The 22960-nt window shown below is 41.1% G+C and overlaps 1 protein-coding gene across 3 annotated transcripts in view; it reads left to right on the forward strand.

The window, feature by feature from the left end:
- Positions 1-22170: 22170 nt before the first annotated feature.
- The window catches only part of LANCL1 (LanC like 1), a 47573-nt gene continuing 46783 nt past the window's right edge, over positions 22171-22960 (forward strand). The window contains exons 1-2 of one of the 3 annotated variants that reach the window (XM_043445089.1): positions 22171-22215; positions 22528-22624. In XM_043445089.1, coding sequence (XP_043301024.1) covers positions 22541-22624 — 84 coding nt within the window. In that variant the 5' untranslated portion in view covers positions 22171-22215; positions 22528-22540. Of the gene's footprint in view, positions 22354-22527; positions 22625-22960 lie in introns of all 3 variants that reach the window. The other 2 variants (XM_043445090.1, XM_043445091.1) reach the window with 2 other exon arrangements.

Below are 22960 nucleotides of genomic sequence, written 5' to 3' on the forward strand. Positions count from 1 at the left end.
TGAATGGGTCATATCACTCAGAAGCAGTGAGCACCTGACTTAGAGGAAGATTAGTAGAAAGAACAGTGAATGGGCAAGGAAAAAAAAAAAAGAAAATCTTATCACTTTCTAATTTGATCTAGGGCTCACCCAGTCTGTGCTCTGATTGCACTCCTCTGCTAACTCCAATCAGTTCTCCTCCAATGAAGCTACCAGTTTGCTCCCTATTTGAAAATCTATTGGGAACACCTATTTGAATATCATTCAGAGAAACAGGTGATAAAAGCTGACTTAGAAACCCAAAGGTTCTTCATCATGAACCCACAGAAAGGGGTCCAGGGATAGAATTCAAAGGATTCATGAACTTGACTTTTTAATTAAACTACATATTTTAACTAACAATTGAAATTTAGTATTTCATTCAAATATAAATGCAGGTACCAAACCACCATAGTATCAGCGGCATTTGTAACCTTGTTATAGATGGAAATCACTTGTGTTTCTATTTCTCCATGAAATTTTTCCAGATATGTTGAAATATGTATGTGTTACTGGAGAAGGAAATGGCAACCCACTCCAGTGTTCTTGCCTGGAGAATCCCAGGGACGGGGGAGCCTGGTGGGCTGCCGTCTATGGGGTCGCACAGAGTCGGACACGACTGAAGCGACTTAGCGGCAGCAGCAGCAGCATTTAATGCATAAATAAGAAACATGTATTACTATATCGGAATTTTTAATTATTTTGATAACTGCATTTCAGTGTGGTTAAAAAATCCTTTGTATTTTATATTGTGCATTTTAAAACATTATGCTGAGGAGAATGACAAGCTTCAACAGACTGCCAAAGCAGTCACAGCACACAAAAAAACTTAAAACCCCTGAAATAAACCTATCCTTTCATTGTAACCAGACCTTTGTGTACTCATACCACATATTCCAAGTATATCATCCTAAAATCCATATTAGCAAGGCAGGCAAGTAACAAAATAGATCCTCTGCTACCCTCTGGGCTAGCCCTCTGGGCTTCGAGGTGGAATAAAGAAGGCAGATAGCCTTTATGCGTTATTCAAATAACGCATTAAAGTTATTCTCTGTGTGTGATCAAATGCCAGTGATATGAAATGCTTGTGCCTGCGTTTCTTAAAAATGGAAAAACTGTCATTGACAGTAGTCACCCTATTTCTGACACTCTAGTGACTTGCTAGAGGACTATAGCAATTAACATCTTGGAACCTCTACTTCCTCTATATATAAAAAGTAAAAGGCAAACAAACAAAAAGCAAAAAGCTGTAGGTCATTAAACTACATAACTACATCTAAAGGGTTCTGGCTGCACAGTGCCAGAGCGGCCGAGAGGAGATTCCCCACGTCCAAGGTCAGGAGCAGCGGCTGCGCTTTGCTGGAGCAGCCGTGAAGAGATACCCCAAGTCCAAGGTAAAAGAAACCCCACTAAGACTGTAGGTGCTGAGAAAGGGCATCAGAGGGCAGACAGACTGAAACCATAATCACAGAAAACTAGCCAATCTGATCACATGGACCACAGCCTTGTCTAATTCAATGAAACTAAGCCATGCCATGTATAGCCACCCAAGACGGACAGGTCATGGTGGAGAGTTCTGACAAAATGTGGTCCACTTGAGAAGGGAATGGCAAACCATTTCAGTATTCTTGCCTTGAGAACCCCATGAACAGTATGAAAAGGCAAAGAGATAGGATACTGAAAGAGGAACTCCTCAGGTTGGTAGGTGCCCAATATGCCACTGTAGATCAGTGGAGAAATAACTCCAGAAAGAATGAAGGTATGGAGCCAAAGCAAAATCAACATCCAGTTGTGGATGTAATTAGTGATAGAAGCAAGGTGTGCTGCTGTAAAGAGCAATATTGCATAGGAACCTGGAATGTTAGGTCCATGAATCAAGGCAAATTGAAAGTGGTCAAACAGGAGATGGCAAGAGTGAACGTTGACATTCTAGGAATCAGCAAACTAAAATGGACTGGAATGGATGAATTTAAATCAGATGACCATTATATCTACTACTGTGGGCAAGAATCCCTTAGAAGAAATGGAGTAGCCATCATAGTCATCATAAGAGTCTGAAATGCAGTACTTGGATGCAATCTCAAAAACAATAGAATGATCTCTGTTCGTTTCCAAGGCAAACCATTCAATATCACAGCAATCCAAGTCTATGCCCTGACCAGAAATGCTGAAGAAGCTGAAGTTGAATGGTTCTATGAAGCCCTATAAGACCTTCTAGAATTAACACCCAAAAATGATATCCTTTTCATTGTAGGGGACTGGAATGCAAAAGTAGGAAGTCAAGAAATACCTGGAGTAACAGGCAACTTTGGACTTGGGGTACAGAATGAAGCAGGGCAAAGGCTAATAGAGTTTGGCCAGGAGAACACCCTGGTCATAGCAAACACCCTCTTCCAATGACACAAGAGAAGACTCTACACATGGACATCACCAGATGGCCAACACCGAAATCAGACTGATTATATTCTTTGCAACCAAAGATGGAGAAGCTCTATACAGTCAGCAAAAACAGGACTGGGAGCTAACTGTGGCTAAGATTATGAACTCCTTATTGCCAAATTCAGACTGAAATTGAAGAAAGTGGGGAAAACCACTAGACCATTCAGGTATGACCTAAATCAAATCTCTTATGATTATACAGTGGAAGTGGGAAACAGATTTAAGGGCCTAGATCTGATAGACAGAGTGCCTGAAGAACTATGGACAGAGATTTGTGACATTGTACAGGAGACAGGGATCAAGACCATCCCCAAGGGGAAAAAAAAAAGTAAAAAAGCAAAATGACTGTCTGAGGAGGGCTTACAAATAGCTGTGAAAAGAAGAGAAGCGAAAAGCAAAGGAGAAAAGGAAAGATATACCCATTTGAATGCAGAGTTCCAAAGAATAGCAAGGAGAGATAAGAAAGCCTTCCTCAGTGATCAATGCAAAGAAATAGAGGAAAACAATAGAATGGGGAAGACTAGAGATCTCTTCAAGAAAATTAGAGATACCAAGGGAACACTTCATGCAAAGATGGGCACAATAAAGGACAGAAATGGTATGGACCTGGCAGAAGCAGATGATATTAAGAAGAGGTGGCAACAACACACAAAGAACTATACAAAAAATATCTTCATGACCCAGATAATCACGATGGTGTGATCACTCACCTAGAGCCAGACATCCTGGAATATGAAGTCAAGTTGGCCTTAGGAAGCATCATGATGAACAAAGCTAGTGGAGGTGATGGAATTCTACTTGAGCTATTTCAAATCCTGAAAGATGATGCTGTGAAAGTGCTGCACTCAGTATGCCAGCAAATTTGGAAAACTCAACAGTGACCACAGGACTGGAAAAGGTAAGTTTTCATTTCAATCCCAAAGAAAGGCAATGCCAAAGAACACTTAAACTACTGGACAATTGCACTCATCTCACATGCTAGTAAAGTAATGCCCAAAATTCTTCAAGCCAGGCTTCAGCAAAATGTGAACCATGAACTTCCAGATGTTCAAGCTGAGTTTAGAAAAGGCAGAGGAGCCAGAGATCAAATTGCCAACATCCACTGGATCACTGAAAAAACAAGAGTTCCAGAAAAACATCTATTTCTGCTTTATTGACTATGCCAAAGCCTTTGACTGTGTGAATCACAATAAACTGTGGGAAATTCTGAAAGAGATGGGGATACCAGACCATCTGACCTGCCTCTTCAGAAATCTGTATGCAGGTCAGAAAGCAACAGTGAGAACTGGACATGGAACAACAGACTGGTTCCAAGTCAGGAAAGGAGTACGTCAAGGCTGTATATTGTCACCCTGCTTATTTAACTTATGCAGAGTACATCATGAGAAACACTGGGCTGGATGAAGCACAAGCTGGAATCAAAATTTCTGGGAGAAATATCAATAACCTCAGATATGCAGATAACACCACCCTTATGGCATAAAGTGAAGAAGAACTAAAGAGCCTCTTGATGAAAGTGAATGAGGAGAGTGAAAAAGTTGGCTTAAAACTCAACATTCAGAAAACTAAAATCATGGCATCTGTTCCCATCACTTCATGGCAAATAGATGGGGCAACAGTGGAAACAGTGACTTACTTTATTTTTTTTGGGGGGGGGGGGCTCCAAAATCACTGCATCACAGTGATGACTTTATTTTTTTGGGCTCCAAAATCACTGCATCACAGATGGTGACTGCAGCTGTGAAATTAAAAGACACTTACTCCTTGGAAGGAAAGTTATGACCAACCTAGACAGCATATTAAAAAGCAGAGACATTACTTGGCCAACAAAGGTCCATCTGGTCAAGGCTATGGTTTTTCCAGTGGTCATGTATGGATGTGAGAGTTGGACTGTAAAGAAAGCTGAGCACTGAAGAGTTGATGCTTTTGAACTGTGGTGTTGGAGAAAACTCCTGAGAGTCCCTTGGACTGCAAGGAGATCCAACCAGTCCATCCTAAAGGATTTCAGCCCTGGGTGTTCATTGAAGCGGAAACTCCAATACTTTGGCCACCTGATGCGAAGAGCTGACTCATTGGGAAAGACCCAATGCTGGGAAAGATTAAGGGCAGGAGGAGAAGGGTACGGCAGAGGATGAGATGTCTGGATGGCATCACCGACTCAATGGACATGAGTTTGGATAAACTCTGGGAGTTGGTGATGGACAGGGAGGCCTGGCGTGCTGCAGTTCATGTGGTTGCAAAGAGTTGGACACGACTGAGCGGCTGAACATACTGAAAGGTTCTCTAGCCATTAAATCCTGCTTTTTGCTTATAACATATTTTGAGAATTCCAGATGATGAATGTTATATAATCACAACAAGCTATAGCACTGAAAAGAACTCTGAAAGGACAGTGGACTCTGACTCTTGTCAGTAAGCATGATGGGTTGCTTTTGACCTACATTCATAGCTGTCAGCTTTGTTGGCTTCAGTCCCGCCACGAGGTTCTTTGTTACCGGCAGTGCCTGGCCCCTTAGTGTTGGTTGCTACCAGTGGCTCCATTACACTTCACCAGCTGCTATTAGCACTGTTAAATCTCCACTGAAGCCTCTGATAAGTTAAGGAGGAAGAACTGAGACAGTGGAATGACACAACTACTCCTCAGGTTAATAGGCTTGAGGAAAGCCCTGGTCCTCCAACAGGCAAAGGCCCCCCTGCAGAAGAGTCCTCTTAGGAGGGAGCCATCCACAACTCCTCAGTGCTAGAGGTAGATCTGCTAGAAGTAACCCCACTTCTCTTTTTAGGTAAGAGTTGGGGGACATTTGGTGCCTTCATGGTGATGGTAAGATGGTAACTGCCTATTGTCTCAGGACCCTCAGAACACCAAGGGAAACTAACCAAATCTGCAGATATCAAATGCACACTTGTACAAAAACTGCAGTTCAGATACATCTGACATTTAAATCATTCCTGCAGGAACTCAACATAGGCAGTAACTACACCATTCAAAGAAATAAAAGTCTTTTATAACCAATTAAACTCAATCAAGTCAATTATTCAAGCAATCCCTGACAATGTACAATCTAAATCTCTCATGGAAAGAATTTGTTTATAAACCAACTAATTGTCTCTAGAAATAGCTCCATGGAAACACTATATGGTGTTCCAGTCTGAAGCATCATGGCCCTCAAGGGGATTTTTCAGTTCTGTACCCACTTATTCTGCATCATATAGATAAGGAATCCAGAGACCACAGGGTTTTAAGGGACTTCTCTGAGACAAGAGACTCTTGAGGTAGAACTGGAATGCCAAGTTGAGCTTTGTGGATAATATTCTTATTACATACACACAAGAAAAATTATAAACTGAGTTAAGAATGACGTTAACAGACCAACAAGTTCACTATGTACACACGTATTGTGTGGCCCATGTTTTAGGTGATAGCTTGATGGCACAAAAATTGGACAATCCCACTTTTAATTTTCCAAGGAATCTAGCCTTTGTTGAGTATAGCCATAGCTCACCACTGAAAGGAGGGAGGCTTTTTTCTCTTTGGATATACCCTGTCACCATTAATTAGGCCAATAAATGCCCTTTTCCATATCCCAACTGCCCTTCCCAAGTACCCTGAAATCCTTTCTCTGCAGACTCTGTGCCTCTAACTCCACAACCAGAACATTATTTTAAAATTTTCAGTTTTCAGACCTGGTGGTTCTGTGTTTAAGAATCTGTCTGTCAAGGCAGGGGACACCAGTTCCACCCCTGGTCTGGGAAGATTCCACAAACCAAGGGGCAACTAAGCCCATAGGCCACCACTACTGAGCCACAGTGCCCTTTGCTCCGTAGCAAGAGAAGCCACCACAGTAAGAAGCCAACGACCACAACTACGGAGTAGCCCCACTTGTTGCAACTGGAGAAAAGTCCGAGCAGCAACGAAGACCCAGTGTGGCCAAAACTAAATCAATAAATGAAATTACTAAAAAACTAATTCTGCAATTAAAAATGTTATTGTACAGTCACTTAAGATGTAATTCTTGATTTATTTATTAAAAGCAGATGCATATATTAGATGCAAAATTATTTCTTACAACCAATGCTAAAACTGACCTGCCAAAGTCATATAATCTCATCCAGAGAAATCCACCATGGCTGTGGAGACAGGGAAAGAAAGGATTATGTACAATTATAATATATGTATTTTGAACTGTGGTGTTGGAAAAGACTCTTGAGAGTCACTTGGACTGCAAGGAAATCCAACTAGTCAGTCCTAAAGGAAATCAGTCCTGAATATTCATTGGAAGGACTGATACTGAAGCTGAAACTCCAATACTTTGGCCACCTGATGCAAAGAACTGACTCATTGGAAAAGACCCTGATGCTGCGAAAGATTGAAGGTAGGAGGATAAATGGACAACAGAGGATGAGATGGTTGGATGGCATCACCAACTCAATGGAGATGAGTTTGAGCAAGCTCAGAGAGTTGGTGATGGACAGGGAAGCCTGGCAGGCTGCAGTCCATGGGGTTACAAAGAGTTGGAAACGACTGAGCGACTGAACTGAATCTATATTGGGAACGGTTTCTGGGTCAGAGGTAAGTCTATATACATACATACACTCCCACAATCGTTGAGAACATTACTACTAGCAATAAGGCTCCAGTTCTAAGAGGTATCCTAAAGGTTGTTCGGAGCAGCACAATGCTGATAACATTGTTATGTGCTGACAACACAACCCAGAGAATGCTGATCACAGTTGGATCACTCTATAACTGAAGCAAGACTATATATAAAGTTAAATTTTCTTCCTCTCTTTCTCTTTCTTCCTCTTCTTTTCCTGTCTTCCTTCCTCCCTTCCCTCTTTCCTTCCTTCCTCTCTTTCACTATTAGGACTGTAAAAGGAAAAGCAAGTATGATCAAGGTCCTGTAACTGGTTTATGGCTCTGTCTCCCCATTTTATGATATCTGGCTTAAGCTAGATTTCCATATCTTTGATGGCTCCTTATCTAATATTTATTCACTTGCTCCCATGACCTCCACATTGGAAAATGTCAAAGTGCTAGCAGATAAGTAGGCCAGGGAAGGGAAGTTTCTCTCCTGCTCACACAACAAGTGGAGCAGCCTTCTTTTTGGGCTGACCCACTCATGTGGGGTCAGTGTACAGGGAAACGTGTTCATTCCTGATGTGTGTCAGGGTGATGCAGCGCCAACACACACCCATCCATACCGCACCCAATAGGAGATGCACTCTGTCCTCTGAAAGTTCTCTAGCCAGAAATTCAAAGCCAATTCAGCAGCAGTTGAATACCTTACCCCTCAAGTCAAACCAATCCCGGGTACAAAGAGTGAAGGGAGGACCACTTCCCCTTTAAATCCTGGGCTAAATATTCTCCAGTCCTAAAAGGTAAATCAGACTAAAGATTTCCTTCTGGGGCTGTTTACAGTGATCTGGGCCTCCCCTAAATTTACTCATCATCTATACATTTGCAGTCTAGATCACATAATTTTTCAAATGCTAAAATAATGATTTTCTTGCTAAGCTGTCTAATGAACAAATAGTAATATTTCTTAATAATCTATTATGTCTTTAATTTCCAAGATTTGTATGAAAGTAAAGATTAGAGGGATATTCATGAAAATATGAATCTACTAATCTACTAAGACTTCTTTCAGGTTTGCTAGGAAAATCTCAGTAAATCTACTTGGGCAAATTTATTCACTTTTTTCCCCTATAGAACATAGAAAAATTAAACTTTCTGTTATTTTTCTAGCTATTAATTGCAATTATAAATAAAAAATTGAACAAGATGTTGCTGTTGTTTTTGTTCAGTCACTAAGTCTATGAAACAGTCACCATGTCTGACTGAGACACTTTGAAAGAGTCAGAGTCACTATTTATGACTCTTTGCTACCCCACGAACTGCAGCACACCAGGCTTTCCTGTCCTTCACCATCTCTTGGAGTTTGCTCAAACTTATTTCCAAACTCATGTCCATACTTATCTGCTAGCACAACCATCTCATCCTCTGTCATCCCCTTCTCCTCCTGCCCTCAATCTTTCCCTGTATCAGGGTCTTTTCTAATGAGTCAGTTCTTTGCATCAGGTGGCCAAAGTATTGAAGCTTCAGCTTCAGCATCAGCCTTTGCAATGAATATTCAAGCTTGATTTCCTTTAGGATTGACTGGTTTGAGTGGGAAAGGGGATGTAGGCACAGATGTAAACATGAGCTTTTAACCCCCAGTTCCCAAAGGAAACATTAATTTCCCAAGAGAGATCTTTCAGTTATTGTCTGAAAGGTGGGTAGAATTTGTACAGTCACTAACAGATCCACTGATTTATTTCTGCTCACAGTATGCTCTTAATCTCTGAGGGCAATGGTACCAATAGGCACAAAGCAATCAGGACCACATCAGGGCAGGAGAAGTGTACAGACAAAACAGACAGCAGGCTAATAATGAGACTGCTGGAGAAACCACAATCTGCCAAGCCCTGGAAAGGAAATGTCATGTGCAATTCAGTCTGCAATGAGAGGCAGGGATTTTATGACAAGGGTCTGAATGAGAATGATGGGCCCAGACATATTTTGTCATCCTTCTTCACTTTTCAAACAGAAAGAATGTTCTTGCTTCCACTATGGCAGTGGAGACATTATAATACCACTTTCTATCGACAACTAGTTGATCTCCCCTTTAAACCAGAGGAGGTGTATCTTTTACTCCAATATGAAAGGAAAGGTTCTGCCTGTGATCTAACAAACAGTAAGATTCCATCCCGATTTTCTCTTTTCTGTTTCTCTCCTCTCTTTCAACCTTGGAGAACAGCCAATCTGTGCAGCAAAAAAAGAATAATGCAAGCAAGCCAAAGTAAAAAGTTGTCAAGCAAATCAGATATTTAATAAAGAAAGAAAAAGGCCATTTCAATGTAGATTCAATTAGTTTCAAGTCCAAAGGTTCCCACAGGTCCCCAGTATAGACCCATGAGTTATACTGAGTGAATTTCAGTTGCTTTTTCTTTTTTTTTTTTTTTAAGAACTAGGACATATCCCTACGGCCCCTGACACAGGCAGGAAAACTGATTTACTGGCCTAATTCCATTCTTAAAACTTGAAACTCCAGTATTGCATTGGTACCTTCGGGGCATATTCTTGACATTTCACTGATGCTAAACTATTCTTTATTTGGCTTTTTGCAAATTGATACATATAGCTGGGAGCACAGACATGTGTAAAGGTACATTTACTATCCAAACACTTGAATGAGGAAATACAAATTGTAGGGGAAAGAAAATTAAAAAAACAGAAACCAAACTTAGCTGTTATAAAAGGAGTGGGAGGGTGGGGGTGGTGCATCAAAATGTAATAAACAAAATCCAAGATTAACTTGACTTCCCTGACGGTATCAGTGGTAAATAATCTGCCTGCAACGCAGGAGATGCAGGTTTGATCCCTGGATCAGAAAGATCCCCTGGAGTAGGTAATGGCAGCCCAGTCTGGTATTCTTGCTTGAAAAATCCCATGGACAGTGAAGCCTTGAAGGCTACAGCCCGTGGAGTCACAAACAGTTGGACACATCTGAACACACACACAAGACAAACATAAAGAGAGCAAGTCATTCAAAGAATGCCAGTGCCAAGACGTGGCTTGGAGGAACATTAGTATAATTTCCACCACCTCCTTCATCTCTCATTTCTTCTTACAAACAAAAAATTGATGCTTTTTCTTCCTTAGGTAAAGGGTTTTGCAAATGCAGGTTCAGACAACCTCATTCTGTACTTCACCCCATCACACAGCTTCCTGAGCCCCTCCCATGTATGAATTATGGAGCTACCACAAAATTCTGATGACTCAGATTGAATCTGTTGTATAATAAAAACCCGGGCATGATTTGCAGCATGGCTAGTTGTAGCACACCAGAACATAAATCCCACTACTGAATATCTAAATGGCTGTGGTCAGGAAAGTGACAATAGTCTGGCAGGAAGGCTTGGAAGTAGGAGCACTACAACTAGAGCTGCAAGAGAGGCAAGTAGAGTGGCACGTGGTTAAGTAGATCCTTCTGATAAAGCAATGCATAGATTCTTCAAGGAAACAAGAAGGGAGGAGAAGATTATAAACATTCTTGTGTAAGACTTGACTTCCAGAAATTGTAACTAGGGGCAAAAATGGTCTTCAATGTATTTTTGTGTGTGTGCTGAGTCCAGGGGGACACAAAGAGTCAGACATGACTTAGAGACTGAACAACAACAAAAGGGTAGGATTCAATTACAGAGTAAAGGTTTATAGCAAGCAAAAACAGACACAGGTCCTGCCTTAGGCGTGGTTCCTGGAAACTGACTCAGAGAAAAACTTGCATGTAGGAGGTTATTGTAAGGTATTCTTTGGAATAAGGGCTGTGAAGAAGAGAGAAGGCAGATTGAGCAGATGGAGAAGCTGACCCATAATGTAGTCACAATGGAAGCCCCCACTCATCCCGTTGGTAGCTCTGGATCTAAAAGGTCCCTTCAAAGTCATTCCAGATTGAAGCAAGGGTTCTGGGCATTTATGTTCCCCCAAATAACCAGTCAGCTTCCCTGGTAGCTCAGATGGTAAAGCATCTGTCTACAATGCGGGAGACCTGGGTTCGATCCCTGGGTTGGGAAGATCCCCTGGAGAAGGAAATGGCAACCCACTCCAGTATTCATGCCTGGAAAATCCCATGGACCGAGGAGCCTGGTGGGCTACAGTCCGTGGGGTCGCAAAGAGTCAGACGCGACTGAGTGACTTCACTAACTAGTGGTAAAGAACCTGCCTGCCAATGCAGGAGATGGAAGATACACAGGTTCAATCCCTGGGTTGGGAAGATCACCTGAAGAAGAGCAAGCCAACCCATTCCAGTATTCTTGCCTGGAGAATTTCGTGGACAGAGGAGCCTGGCCAGCTAAAGGCCACAGAATTTCAAAGACTAGGACATGACTGAATCAATTTAGCATGCATGCATGTAAATAACCAGTCACTAGGTGCTCTTCAAAGACACTGTTAAGAAAAAGAAAAGACAAGTCACAGCTTTGGAGAAAACATTTGCAAATCACATATCTGATAAAGGGCATGTGTCCAGAATATATATAGAAGTCTCAAAACTACTAAGAAAATAAACCCCTAATAAAAAGAGGGGCAAAGGATTTGAAGAGACACATCAAAGGTACATGGTTTGCAGAAAAGCATATGAAAAGATATTTAATAGTGTTAGTAACTAGAGGAATGAAAATTAAAACAATAATGAGATATTACTACAAACCCACTAGGATGGTTAAAACTAAAGGGACTGAACACACTATGTATCAGTGAACGTGTGGAGGAACTGGAATACTCATACACAGATGGTGGCAATGTGAAACGGTACAGTCATTTTAGTAAACAGTTCATTCATTTCTTAACATCAAACACATACTGGGCTTCCTTGATAGCTCAGTTGGAAAAGAATCTGCCTGCAATGCAGGAGACCTTGGTTCAATTCTTGGTCAGGAAAATCTGCTGGAGAAGGGATAGGCTACCCACTCCAGGATTCTTCAGCTTCCCTTGTGGCTCAGCTGCTAAAGAATCCACATGCAATGTGGGAGACCTGGGTTCAATCCCTGGGTTGGGAAGATTCCCTTCTCCAGGGGAAGGCTACCACCCCAGTATTCTGGCCTGGAGAATTCCATGACCCATGGGGTCACAAAGAGTTGGACACGACTGAGGAACTTTCACTTTCACTTACATTCTACCCAGTCATTCCATTGTTAAGTTTTAAGCCAAGAGAAACAAAAAGAGTGTACCCTTATAAAGACTTGTACATGCCCCTAGCACCTTCATTTGTAAATAGCAAATAACTGGAAATAGTCCAAATATATGTCATGAAGAGGTGGATGAAGAAGCAAATTGTGGTATATCCACAGAATAGAATAAAACTGAACATAAAAAAAGGATATTGATATTTTCAATGTAGATAAATCTTAGAACAATTATTTTGGGTGAAAAAAAAGGCAGAGTATATATGATACAATTCCATATGTATATAGTATAGGAAATGCAACCATTCTAAACTGAAATGATCACCCCTGCTGATTTTTATTTAGTTCATCGTTACACTTCCTTCCAGACTCAGTTCAGGTATCACCTGCCAGGAAACCCCCCCAGGCTGCCCCAGGGGGGTTTAGGTGCCTCTCCTATGAGTTCCCATAGGTACCTGCACATCTTACAGGATAACCTATATGCAGATTGCACTCATCTCTTTACTTGTTCATTTTCTTACTAGACTGATACTTTAGGTGAAACACCACACCAGTTAGTTTTCTATTCCCAAAACCTAGGAAACAATAGACGTTCCAGAAACATCTACTTGAAACACCTATTTGAAAAGTAAAGAGGTGAATGAATAAACAAAAGAACCAACCCAAATGAATCAGAGAATATAATTTGGAAGCATGTTAGAGGTCCAGCCCTTTACCAGTCCCCACCCCCTACCCCCAGGCAGGGCTAAATCTGAGTACAAATCAACTACATGGAAACAGATAAAATGTGATTTTTGCAGGCACGTGTAAAATTTTACCTCCCACCACATACATCTGCAGCAGTTTATTTGAACTCAAATGTTCAAAGCACCTTACCTTCCTCCTAAGAAACCTGTATGCAGGTCAACAAGCAACAGTTAGAACAGGGCATGGAAGAGTGGACTGGTTCAAAATTGGGAAAAGAGTACATCAAGGCTGTATATTGTCACCCTGCTTATTTAACCTATATGCAGAGTACATCATATGAAATGCCAGGCTGGATGTAGCACAAGCTGGAATCAAGATTGCCAGGAGAAATATCTGTAACCTCAGATATGCAGATAACACGACCCTTATGGCATAAAGCAAAGAGGAATTAAGAGCCTCTTAAAGAAGGTAAAACAGGAGAGTGAAAAAACTGGTTTGAAACTCAGCATTCAAAAGATGACGATCGTGGCATCCGGTCCCATCACTTCATGGCAAATAGATGGGGGAACAATGGAAACAGTGACAGACTTTAGTTTCTTGGGCTCCAAAACCACTGCAGATGGAGATTGCAGCCATGAAATTAAGACGTTTGATCCTTGGAAGTAAAGCTGTGACAAACCTGGACAGCGTATTAAAAAACAGTAGGTTTTTCAGGTAGTCATGTATGGATGTGAGAGTTGGACCATAAAAAAGGTTGAGTGCCGAAGAATTGATGCTTTCTAACTGTGGTGTTGGAGAAGACTCTTGAGAGTCCCTTGGACTGCAAGGAGATCCAACCAGTCAATCCTAAAGGAAACCAACCCTGAATATTCATTGGAAGGACTGATGCTGAAGCTGAAGCGCCACAACTTTGGCCACCTGATATGAAGAGCCAACTCATTAGAAAAGACCCTGATGCTGAGAAAGACAGAAGGCAGAAGGAGAAGAGGATGGCAGAGGATGAGATGGTTGGATGGCATCATGAACTCAATGGACATGAGTTTGAGCAAGCTCCAGGTGATGGTAAAGGAGAGGGAAGCCTGGCATGCTGCAATCCATGGGGTCACAGAGAGTCAGACATGACTGAGCAACTAAACAACAAATTCAAAGCAAGAGAAATACAGACTTGGAGCAGGAAAAATAAATAAGAATATTTAAGGAATGGCAGGGATAATGAGTAGCCGAGGGGCAGCACTGGAGCCCTGATGTCAGCGGGCGAAGGTAGAAGCTCTGAGGGCTGGAGCTGCCTGAGTCCAGTGACAGGGATCATGTGGGAGCATACTGCTGTCCATTTGGAAGATCTAGGGCCACCTCTTGCTCCATGGTGGCCTTGGGAAAGTGTCTTCACTTTGTAAGTTTCACTTGCCTCATTTGCAAAAGCAGGACATTAATAGTAGTGACAACTCACAAGACTGTTGCAAGTATCAAAGGAAACTCAAGGGAAGCCCCAAGAATTACCGGGTCGCTATTTCTTTCTCCAGGGTATCTTCCTGATCCAGGGATCAAACCCAGGTCTCCTGCATTGCAGGCAGATACTTTACCATCTGAGTTGCCAGGGAAGCCCAGTAAAGTTCACAGCACACAATATAAAGGCTTTGTATACAGTAGATATTATTATTAGAATGGGACTGTGGACCAGTCTCTCTCTTCCTTGGCCTCTTTATAGCCCCATCAGAAACACCAAATGCTCCAGCAGGTTTATGAGTGGCAGCAACCTCCTGCTCCCTTCAGCACTATCTGCCTGGTTCCCAGCTTGATGAGTCAGGGCTTTATTAAAGAGCTCTTAGTTAGCCCCAGTATGAAAAGATGTAAAATGCAATTATGTAAAACACTGCCTGAAGAAAAGCAAGCTAAAGTTTCAAAAAGACTTGTCCTGACAAGTTGTTCTCTATCTTGCTCAAAAGATGTTTAAACTTCTGGTTAAGAAATAGGTAGGTTAGCATCTAGGTTGCTTCCATGTCCTAGCTATTATAAACAGTGCTGCGATGAACATTGGGGTACACGTGTCTCTTTCAGATCTGGTTTCCTCGGTGTGTATGCCCAGAAGTGGGATTGCTGGGTCATATGGCAGTTCTATTTCCAGTTTTTAAAGAAATCTCCACACTGTTTTCCATAGCGGCTGTACTAGTTTGCGTTCCCACCAACAGTGTAAGAGGGTCCCCTTTTCTCCACACCCTCTCCAGCATTTATTGCTTGTAGACTTTTGGATAGCAGTCATCCTGACTGGCGTGAAATGGTACCTCATTGTGGTTTTGATTGGATTTCTCTGATAGTGAGTGATGTTGAGCATCTTTTCATGTGTTTGTTAGCCATCTGTATGTCTTCTTTGGAGAAATGTCTGTTTAGCTCTTTGGCCCATTTTTTGATTGGGTCATTTATTTTTCTGGAATTGAGCTGCAGGAGTTGCCCATCAGCAGATGAATGGATAAGGAAGCTGTGGTACATATACACCATGGAATATTACTCAGCCATTATAAAGAATTCATTTGAATCAGTTCTAATGAGATGGATGAAACTGGAACCCATTATACAGAGTGAAGTAAGCCAGAAAGATAAAGACCATTACAGTATACTAACGCATATATATGGAATTTAGAAAGATGGTAATGATAACCTTATATGCAAAACAGAAAAAGAGACACAGATGTACAGAACAGACTTTTGGACTCTGTGGGAGAAGGCGAGGGTGGGATGTTTCGAGAGAACAGCATCAAAACATGTATATTATCAAGGGTGAAACAGATCACCAGCCCAGGTTGGATGCATGAGACAAGTGCTCGGGGCTGGTGCACTGGGAAGACCCAGAGGGATCAGGTGGAGAGGGAGGTGGGAGGGGGGATCGGGATGGGGAATACATGTAAATCCATGGCTGATTCATGTCAATGTATGGAAAAAACCACTACAGTATTGTAAAGTAATTAGCCTCCAACTAATAAAAATAAATGGAAAAAAAATAATAATAAATAAAAATGCAGATTCAACCCCAAACTCCTGAATCAATCTCTGGCAGTGAAGTTAGAAAAGCTGCATTTTTAATAAGTTCCGAGGTGACATAATGTGTCAATTGCTTTAGAACTTGCAATTACCTGGGGGAAAAGTCACTCCTTAGGTTCCAAGGCCTGTCCCTCAGGGCTGGGAAATCAGCCTAAGAATTTGCTCCCGGCTTTCTCAGCCACTTCCAAAGGGCAGCTTCTAGGCTTCAAGGTTCAACCCAGATGTTGTAACAGTGGTGAAGGAGCCAGCCCATCCCGGGTCTGCAGCTCTTCTCTGCACCAAAGCCACTGGTTGACCAGCAATGTGGTCAGTTCCAGATAACCCCACGTGGCAGTGGCAGGACAAGTCAGCTGAACTGTTTTTTACTTTTTATTTTCAATTGGATTATAGCTGATTAACAATGTTGTGATAGTTTCAGGTGCACCCAGCTGAATTCTTGAAGTTTCCTTCTAAATCTGTTAAGTTGTATAGCAAAGCTCATATACCCTGAAGTAGCAGTTTCTCTCATCTCTTTTTATAAACTAGTTACTCCCTGATCCATCTGAACTGTCACCTCTTATGGCAAATACAAAGGAAAGATGAAGTACAAATAACGTGGCTACCAGGCAAGTTGGGAAATTTTGAAGTTTCTCTTTCAAATGATTGAAAAGTACCCGCTGTGAGGCAATTCTGGAGCTTAAAATGAAGGACTGGATGAACCAGAGTGTCTCTCTGTTGGGAAGCAGGACTGCCAGAGATGCCAAAAGAACACCTTGAAATGGGACAACATTTTCCAAGGCTTTGGTAATAAATCATTTCATTCCATAGGTGAGTTTTACATGCTTGAGTGAGGATGGAAGCAAATATAAACCACCTGATTAATGATTTGTTGTCATGAGAAGGCTGCTCATTTCTACCTTCCTTATGCATATTAAGCATATAGAAAATGGAGATCTGCATAATTTTAACAACCAGTAGGGGGTTCAACACCCACTCCAGTGTTCTTGCCTGGAGAATCCCAGGGACGGGGGAGCCTGGGGGGCTGCCGTCTATGGGGTCGCACAGAGTCGGACACGACTGAAGTGACTTAGCAGCAGCAGCAGCAGCAGGGGTCCAACAATAACAGAGAAAACCTCTTTTTTTATTTTGCTTGTAAAGACATGAACTAACACTGTTGATCAAGATCCCTTCTCAAATGTGAAGTGTAGAGAGGAAAAGACAGTTTAAATGTTTGTACTTTTTTTTTTAATCAACTTTCTATACTTTTTTTTATCAACTTTCTATACACAGTCTTTAATCTCGCAAGGAAACCCCAGCACACCTGTCTCACATAATATCGGTTCTCACCCAGCAGGTACACTTAGAGAAAGGAATCTGACAGCACACTGACAACACTCCTGACAAGGGAGGGAGGAAATGCTACCAGTACCTTAGGAAATACTGTCTCCGGGAAATTAAAAGTGTACCTTAGTGCGTGTGGTGTATGACTGTTTATGTTCTTGTTTCCTCCTCTGGCAATATAGTTCCTGTCAATCCATGAATTCTGTACTGTAAACAAAATAGAAAATTGTTTTAATATTACACAGTCCCAGATGGATGTTAAACCAATAGCATAGTGATATTAAACTCAAACTTAGATAACGCTTGCTTTATACTTCTTTGAGCTGAAGTTAAAATAGGGTACTCTTCACAGAAAAGATAATACTTAGGTGAAAAGTGAAAAAAAAAATCATAGCCTTTTGCCTGATTTTGTGCATATGTTTCAATCTGTTTTGTTTTGAAAGGGGATAATTTTCTAGGGAAAAAAAAGATATGGAGTCTTACAGTCTGTCTTCTATCATAAGTCAGTGACCCAGTCAATGACCCAGAAAGTTCAAGGGAATATGCAGGAGGAAACACAGATGATGTGGTTGCTAGGAGGTCAGAGGAAAAGGGAACACCACAGAAATTTAAGCATGTTGCCCCTTTGATGGGAGACACAGAGTATCAATAACTAGAATTTCCATTCTGCGTTGGCGATCAACTGTCTACCACAGCGGGTCTTCCCTTTCTTTTATTCTAGGTGGGCATTAAGCAGCTCAGCAAAGGATTTCATCCCACAGCCACCCAGGCAGCTGGAGGTAGCCATGTGCCTGGATTCTCACAGATGGAATACTGGGGGAAGTGATTGGTTCCACTTTCTGCTGAGGGTGAAGGCATCAGATGGGTACTTCTCTGTTTCCCCGACCCTCCCACAACCTGGAAGAGACATGCCTATGGCCAGCATGGATCCTGCAGATGAGGATGGCTCAGTAATGGAGGAAAAAACAACAAGATGGAAGGAACCTAAGATCATAAATGGCTACACTGAGCAAAGCTACGCTCAAGTAAGAGAAAAATAAATTTCTATTTATGTCAGTGATTGTGCTTTTGAGCCTCTTTATAACTGTAACTTAGTGTTCACCCTAATACACATCATAGCATTTTGAAATTAAGATCTTAGAAGAGAACTAAGGAGCTCACTGATGATACATGTTTTCTCAAGGAAGTTTAATATAACTTCCTAGATTTCTAGAGGTATTCTTTTTTAAAGGAAATAATACAATAACTGTTTCCTAAGGGTCCACACAAAACAGATTCACAAATTAAGAGAAAGAACACTATAATGGTTTTTTCAAAAAATCTAAATTTATCAAAAGTGAATGGTCCTTGAAAAATAATCAACAACCAAACTGGTATTAACCACAGATGTATGCAGACACTATTGCCATATATGAAAACATAAGCACTATTATGGGTTGAATTGTGTTCCCCCAAATTCATTTGTCGAATCCCTAACTCCCAGCACCTAAGCACATGGCTAAATTTGGAGACATAGGCTTTTCAAGGAAATAAGGTGAAATGAGGTCATGGGGTGGGCCCTAATCCAATATGACTGGTGTCCTTATAACAAGAGCAGATTAGTTCGCAGACACTTACAGAGAGAAGACCATGTTAAGACACAGGAGAAAACAACCATGTGCCAGGAAGGAGAGAGGATTCAGGAGAGATCAAGCCTGCTAGAACATTATCTTGGCTTTCCAACCTCAGAACTCTGAGATGATAATTTCTGCTGTTTAAACCAATCTGTCTGATTGTACTCTGTTATGGCCACCCCAGAAGGCTTATACAAGTATGTCAGAACCAAGGGGAAATTCTTTGGGTTGCTTCTAAAACAAGACAAATGAGTTCTATTTGATTTCTGGTCATTCCAATCTTTGGTTTTTTTCTGATTAACAAAGAGAGAACTTGTCCTGCTTTGACTATATCTTAACTTTCAAAACAATTCTACACCCTTCCAAAATAATTTTGGACCCAGGCTTTATACTATATTCATAACTGAACTCCAGATAGATTAAAGACCTAAACATTAAAGTAAAAACCTAAAAAGAAAAAAAAAAAACAGTAAAAAGCTAATAAAATAAAATGTAAGTTACCTTTGAAACTTAGGAATGGATACAGACTTTTTGAGCATGAAGTTAATCCTGAAATTACAGTGTTAAAGTTGAATTGGCTTACCTTCATCAAAATGAAGAATTGTGGTTCAATGGAGAAAAGCTTAGAAAAAGTTAACAGATGAGAAGATATCTGTAACAGCTAAAGCCAAAGGAGATTAATAACTGGAATAAACTCTCCCTCCATCAAAAAAACAAAAGCAAAAAACAACTGCTGTTAATCAATAAAAAAATAATACAATGCCCAAAGAAAAATGGGTAAAATATGTACGTAGGTAAATCTTAGGGAAAGGACAGATTGTCTAACAAGTATACAAAGAACTCAACACTATTAGCAATAAAAATACTGAAAGTTTAACAATCAATGAGATTCCACATTGCCATTGGAATTGCAAAAAAACAGAATACTAGATAATATCAAGTGTTGGAGAGGCCATGGGAATGTCAGAAGCTATTAGGTACTGTTGGAGGGAATATAAACTTGCCCATTAGTTCTGGAGAGCAATCTAACAGTACTGTGAAAATTAAATATGAAGACATCCTATGATCTAGAAATCCATTTATGGTACATATCTCAGAAAAAAATCACAACCAGATCCTTTTAAGCACAAGTACTTGGATATTCCTGGCTGTATTATTTGCGATATGGAAGTTAGAATCAATGCCTATCCTTGAGGGGAAGGATAAGTAAGATGAGTTGGAGACATATCATAAAAATATTAAGTATACAAGTATCTAAAACAACCAAGTATACATAGAGCAACATGAATAGATATAAAACACAAGTTGTTATTTATAGCACTACTCCACTTATTAAAAATGCATACCTACACAACCCATGACATATTTTCCAAATATTATCTAAAGTAAACATAATGTTATGATTGCCTCCTGAAGGAGAAAAATGAGTGAGAAAAGGGAATTAAGGGAAAAATTGAAATAGAACATGGTCTTTCATGCATTTCAGTGGTTTACAACCAGAGTCAATTTTGTACTTCCTTTTCCCCAGGATACTTGGCATTTGGCAAAGTCTGAAAGCATTGTTAGTTATCACCACTTGGGGACAAGGTACTACGGTCATCTAACGGGTAGGGGCCAGGGATGCTGCTAAATACACTACAGTGAACAGGATAGCTTCCACAGCAAAGAGTCATCCCTTCCAAAATGTCAATAGTGTGAGCATGAGGGCCCCTACACTATCTCACCACATTATTTATTCCCTTCTTTGGTTGAGAGGCTGCCTTTCAAGCTGACTAAAATGTTTCTTTCTTCTTTCCCATCTTCCTCTTCTGCCATCTCTCCCTGCATCCTCCTTCCACTCTTCTTACATTTCTGCTCAAGCTCAATCTACTGTTTTATGATGCCTTCCTTCTTCTCAGTAGCTAAGTTGTGTCTGACTCTTTTGCAACCCCATGATCTGGGGCTCACGAGGCTCCTCTGTCCATGGGATTTCCCAGGCAAGAATACTGGTGGGTTGCCATTTCCTTCTCCAGGGGACTCTTCCTGACCCAGAGATAGATTCCCAGTCTCCTGCATTGGCAGGTGGATTCTTTGCCACTGAGTCACCTGGGAAGCCTGACTCCTCTAGTAGTCATGAGTATAAATAAATATCACTCTGATTTTAATTGCTCAAAGACTGTGAATAGGATAAACTGATAGTAAGCCTTAAATAATTAAAGAAAAATAATTGAAAATGGCTCTCACTCTATTTCTTTCCTCTTACGAGTTGCTCCTCCACATACCCATCTATTACAATAAGAAGATTTCCAATTTAAGATTCACTGAGGTTCTTCTACTAAATTTTCATGAATTTGATGAAGGAGCTAACAAGTGTCCTAGTAGGGCAGTGGTTCAAAAGAACAAGCTGAGCCAGAGCAAGGGCAGGAGACTTTGGGATGACAGCCACAGAGGAACAAGCTTAGGCCACGATGGGGGTGGGCTGGGGATTGAACTTCCACAAGAGGTTTGGGGCCAGGGACCTTCATTGGAACATGAGGAAGGAAAGAGAAGAGAAAGTGACCGTTTTTGATCATTTAACTGAAATTCAGAATTCTCTGAGCAACAGAATGGGCCTAATGTGTACCAGGTGGGATTTAAATGAAAGCAAAATTTTTCAAATACTAGAGACTGTTAAGCATTGAAATTGAATGTTACGTCTTGCTCTGTTGGACATTGTTATCTTTTTAAAGGGCTTGGGTATACAGTATTATGGTCTAATTTAAACTAAAGGAGCAGATTAAAGTTCTTAAGAGCTGTGATTTGTGCTTTCATGTTATTTTCCTTGAAGTTTTAGCAGCTGCCATGTGACACCTTGCCGTTGGCCACTCACATTGACTGGGTGCCTTTTAGGTTAAATTATCATAAATTATCTCCAAAGATCTTTGTCACTAAGAGTGATGATGGTGTTTTATTACATTTTTTGTTTAAGAAAAAAAAAGCTTGGCAAATCTCTGGAGAGACATAATCCTCCTCAATTTTATTCAGTCCTTCAGTCCTAGCAGTAGGACTATGAATGTGTTTAGATCTCAAAGTTTTCTTCTCCAAATTAAAAAAAAAAAAAAAAATGAATTCTTGAGAATCATCTGGACTTAAATTAGTTTACTTGATTTTTTTTTTTTAATTTAAAGGAGAATAAAGGTAGGAAACATTGCCGACAGTTGCACATTACTCTAAGATCTGTTCTGTCTCCAGCTCTCCAAGAATTAAATCACCTGTCCCACCCTTTAGAAACAACACTTCTGTCTCTTTAACAACTGAAAATGAGAAGGGGGCGGGCCTCCGGAGTAGCGAAGGCTCTGATTGGTCCAGCTGGCAGGAAGTGGGCAGTGAAAGCGTCGCTTCAGTTTTGTCCGGAGGCGGCGGGGTGAGTGGCCAGAGACCGAACCGGGCTTTGGGACCTTGGACGGGTAGTTGCTTAAAATCGCAAGAGTGTGAACGTGGGGTGCAGAACGGACCCCCTTCGTCGCGGTGGGTTAGGAGCCCTGGCAGCCCTTTTGCGGAGGTGCCACACCCTGACGGCTGGGCCGCGGGGGGCCAGGGGTCCTCTCGAACCGCCAGGACCGCGCAGTGGCCGAGGGACTGGAAGGAAGGTGTTCCCCGGGCGCTGGCCGCCGCCTTCGGAACGCGGCCTTGGCCCGTATCTCAACGTAGATTCTCTTTTTCCCCTGTTCTGCAGGCTCGTTTCTGGCATGATGGCGCAAAGGGCCTTCCCGAATCCTTATGCCGATTATAACAAATCCCTGGCCGAAGGCTACTTTGATTCTGCTGGGAGGGTGAGTTTGGGAAATTTCTGCCTCCACCCCTACCTCCAAACCGCAGTGTTTGGAAAGTAGTTCGATTTTGCCTGAAAGAAAGGGATGACCATCCCTTTTTTAAAAAATACATAATTTCAGTATAAACATATAAAATACTTCAAATATATAAAGTACATATGAAAATAGCTTGAGCTCTAACATGTTGAACTTATATAAGAAGTTGTTGATAATATTTGTAATAGTAATTGATCATTGAAATAACTTCAGCCATTGATATTTAAATTATCAAAATTGGCAGCTCTGCCATTTACTGTGTAATCTTGCTTTTTTTTTTTTTTTTTTAATCATTTTTGG

This window comes from Cervus canadensis, chromosome 24 (genome assembly GCF_019320065.1).
Source record: "Cervus canadensis isolate Bull #8, Minnesota chromosome 24, ASM1932006v1, whole genome shotgun sequence".
Taxonomy (NCBI): Eukaryota; Metazoa; Chordata; class Mammalia; order Artiodactyla; family Cervidae; genus Cervus; species Cervus canadensis.